The 4,082-nt window shown below is 40.2% G+C and overlaps 1 protein-coding gene across 1 annotated transcript; it reads right to left on the bottom strand.

Moving 5' to 3' along the window:
* Positions 1-210: 210 nt before the first annotated feature.
* Positions 211-2,568, bottom strand: LOC138528092 (E3 SUMO-protein ligase KIAA1586-like). Its single transcript, XM_069639541.1, has one exon. The coding sequence runs from the start codon at positions 2,566-2,568 to the stop codon at positions 211-213; it is 2,358 nt and encodes a 785-aa protein (XP_069495642.1).
* Between the last annotated feature and the right edge of the window lie 1,514 nt (positions 2,569-4,082).

Here is a 4,082-nt window from a genome sequence, read left to right as displayed (position 1 = left end):
GCTGTTAATTAAGCTTATAGGCAGTAGTACTGACATAAATATATACAGAAAAACTATCAAAATAAATATTGTAATTTACATTTAAATATGTATTTAAACATTGGTACAGAGTGCAATGATATTGTGTTGTATTCCATGTACGCTGATGCTAAGGGACCTTTATTCAGAATTGTTTTGTTGCAAAGGGAACTTGTGCTCAGAAAGTAAAAATTATTCACTGGCCAGAACGTTCCAGATTTGCTTATAAGCTGATTCATTAACAACTTGTCTGCGAGCCATACAGTTTGTGGCATCAGCGCTTCTCCTGCCTTTTTGCAACCATTTCCTTACGTAGCAGTGTGGGATAAACTCTGTCACAGGAGGCCCAACAATTTTTAAGAACATTACAGAGGACAATCTAGTAACTGACATCCTATTGCGCAATGGGGTAAGCACATCATTCATCACGCTAAAGCCACGCTCACAATCAGCAGTGGATGTGGAAAATGTTTCCACAATTCTTGCTAAAGGTTTCAACTGTATAGGTATCATGCAATCTTTATTTTGTTTGTAATCCCTGAAAGCGTTTATGTACTGTCGGGCATCAAAAACATGTAACTTATCACAAAATGCCTGCAAATCAGCATCACCATACTGAATATCCACAGGAACGGGCCAATAATGTGGATTCAGAAGCTTCATTGCATCTATCAGCTGTTTGTACTCAATTTCTCCCTCTCTGTTGGAGGTATTCTTTGAAAGATTTGATGCTGTTGCTGTTGTCATTCTTTGGCAAATATTATTTGTCAAACTCCTAAAGAACTGAGCTCTTGATATGCTAATACAACCTTTGGTGTTACTGTGCTGCAGTTGTATCCCATTAAATTTCATTTGTTCGACAGCAGTAGCTGTAGCTGTAGCATAAGGCCCAGGTGACAATGCCATTGATTCAAAGACATAAATATGCGTTTGGATTATTCTGTCTGCCTCATATAATGTCATGTCACGACGCTGCAGTTGTCTGGATAAGTCACCCAGTTCTGTCAGGGCATCGAACATTATCCCCAGGTTCTCCACAAATACTGTAGATGTTAACATTCTGTTTAAGCCACAGTATTTGTTACGCTCAATTTCACTCCTCGCTGTGTCACAAGAAGATTCACCAAAATGCTTATTTAGAGCTTTATAATTATTCCACACAGCCTTTACTGACCTTTCGCTGGAGGCCACCCAACGTATATCTAAAATCTTTCCTATTTTGAGAAGCCTCACTTCTACCTGTGCTGCACATTCCCCTAGCTCGCGCTGATTTTTTGGGGAGGCATGGTAAGTTGCATACAGCTTGTCAAAAAAAATCTTAAATTGATTAATCCCTGTGACTTCTTTTGAAACATCGCCAACCGCAAGCTCTAATTTGTGGTTAGCACAGTGCCAAATAGTCAACTGTGGATACTTAATCTTAAGTAGTGTTCCTACACCAGACTTCCTTCCTATCATGTTAGAAGCCCCATCAGTCACTAGCTGAATCAAATGCATTCTTAGATAGTCATCTGTAAGGCCATAACTCTGCAAGCATGCCAATAACTTATCAAAAATTATTTCTGCTGAAGTACCAGGCAGTTCAACAAGGTCCAAGAAAAAGGTCAAAGGTGGATCCTCCTTCTCAATGCATGCTCGTATACAAATAATTAAAGTTGTTAGTTTACTGAAGGTGGTGGATTCGTCTATTAATACAGATATTTTTGATTCATTTTGCAAGATATGGTGAACCAGTTTTGCCCTCATCGTGGTTGCTATGTGCTCAATAATGTCAGCACAGCTGTGGTCAGAATGCAACACTCTTCCCAAATCAACACCATTCATTCTTTGAACATCTACATCCAATGGTAGATCAGTAAAAGGACGTTCATGTTTACCTATTTTGTAGGCACTTCTAAATACACGGCATGTGTCTTCATATAATTTAACTTGCATTCTGGAATTTAACTGAGTAATGGATTCACAAGTCCTTACATCTAAAATGGCCACTGCTTTCAAATGGCAAGCGCTGCTCTTATGGAGATACATTTTTTTACGCAGGGCGCTGTGTTGTTTCTCTTTAGTGGGACCATACGAGCTGACTGAAGAATTCACCCATTCCAGAGAGAAATGCACACCTTGACTTGTTTCTGTTCCAAGATTTTTAACTTCCCTACAGATTTTACATCCAAGCTTCCCTTTGGAAGAAGTAAGCCAAGGGTATTCTTTGCATTTATTTTCATACTGTTCCCATGACCAGCAATCAGGATGCTCACTTCTTTCCTCCTCCTCCCTCACATTTTCCTCTTCACCAAGGACCAGGTCCATTACACTGTCTCTCTCATCGGAAGCTTCTATCATCACTGGCATAACCTCTTCAGGGGGTACTTTTCTTTTTTTCTCAGGTACCTTAAGCATTTCATCTGTTCTACTTGCAGGCACTGGACTAAAGTTGCTTTCCCCGCCTAGATTTTCTGCCACTGCTGGGTCTTCTACTCTGACATCTGAGCTCTTTTGAGCTGTTTCCATAGATGTAGCTGGAGCATTTTTCTTCTTTAGCCACTTTAGCATCCTATGTAAATAGTTTTGTAAAGAAAGATACTTTTATAAATGCTCGTTATAAGCTAGTAGCTAGACATACACGTCACTTGCTATTATTAATTAAAGCCAATTCTCTAAATTCAAACAGTCTTTCTTACTCGCCCAGAGTGAATATTCACTCGCCCATTGCGAACAGTGTCTCCATGTTTTGTGGCCTATTACATCAATGTGTTTTTCCGATAAATGAATCATTCAGTTGTGTGCAATGCATTAATCTTGCATGGCAGGATAGAGATTGAAGTTGCATTTCACAATGTTTTTATTGTCTCTTTAATCAATCCACTTTATGCTTGTGTTAGGGGTTTCCCCTACCTCGGATACACCTGTACAATATAGGTCTGAGTCGAACTATTCAGGAAAGAGATAGCCCTACCTCATGGGGATATATATCAGATTTAGATATTGAAAACCCTATTCTTTGGTAAGGGTGAGAAATGCAGACCAATTTGCATGGCAAAGAGATTTATGCTTAAATCTGATTCCCCAGATTTATTTCTCTCTTTACCTTAGCAGTGATTTGAGTAGACTGGTTACAAGAGTGGGAGACTTCAAAGACTCTGGCTAAGATTGGGGATGGCTGCAGCCATCTATGGCCCTGCTAATGAAAAAGTCCTGCCTTTCTGTAGCTCTGTGTCAAATTTTGCCTCATTAAGTGGCCATATGTGTTCTCTTTTGGAAAAAATGGAGTGTAGAATCTCAGCCCACAGGCCACAACCCACAAAATCATGGCAGGTTAAGGGGTACACATGATCTGAGAGGCAAGTGGATACACCACCACAACAGCTACACCATGGATAATCTGCAGCTGCTTTCTACACATTCAGGAGCCACGTGGGACGGACTAGTAGCTATGTAAACAGACTGAATGGTGTCTTCCTTCAAGTGCTTTATCACTAATAACATATGGAAGATATACAACCATGTTCTCTTACCTTGAGCAGTCTGGAAACAACACTTCCTAAATGCCTCTGGGTTGGCTGGGCAGGATTTCAGTCACCTGGTTGTTCTCTTGTGGACAGATGAATCCCTAGGGAATGAAGAACAGGCATTCACATGTTAGAGAATGTTTGCAAAGCTTGAATCAGGTAGTCTACTAAGAGAAGGATGCGTCCAGGAAAGAGTGAAGCTTGAGGTTGAAGGATGTGGAATACTGATAAGGGCATACTCATTCTAAGAGGCTAGGAAGTCGAGTATTTAAGAAACCAGGGCACTACGAGGAGCATGCACACACGAGTGGGATCCCATGTATGGTATTCCTCATGTGCTTGGTACTCAGACCATTTCCTAGACATTACTTTACACAGATACTCTTTATCATTTGCTGGTCTTATCATGAACATCCCTTGCTTAAAAATGTGTTAAGAGCTAGGTGGGGTATGGGATACAGGGGTGAATATTTCAAGTTCCAAACTACTAGCCAGCCATAAAAAAATCACTTACCACCTCAATTGCACATATACAGCACACCATTTTCCAAATGTATC

Source organism: Ambystoma mexicanum, chromosome 7q (assembly GCF_040938575.1).
Source record: "Ambystoma mexicanum isolate Mex_15411 chromosome 7q, UKY_AmexF1_1, whole genome shotgun sequence".
Taxonomy (NCBI): domain Eukaryota; kingdom Metazoa; phylum Chordata; class Amphibia; order Caudata; family Ambystomatidae; genus Ambystoma; species Ambystoma mexicanum.
Note: the sequence above shows the minus strand (reverse complement) of the source record. Positions and strands in the feature narration are given on the sequence as shown.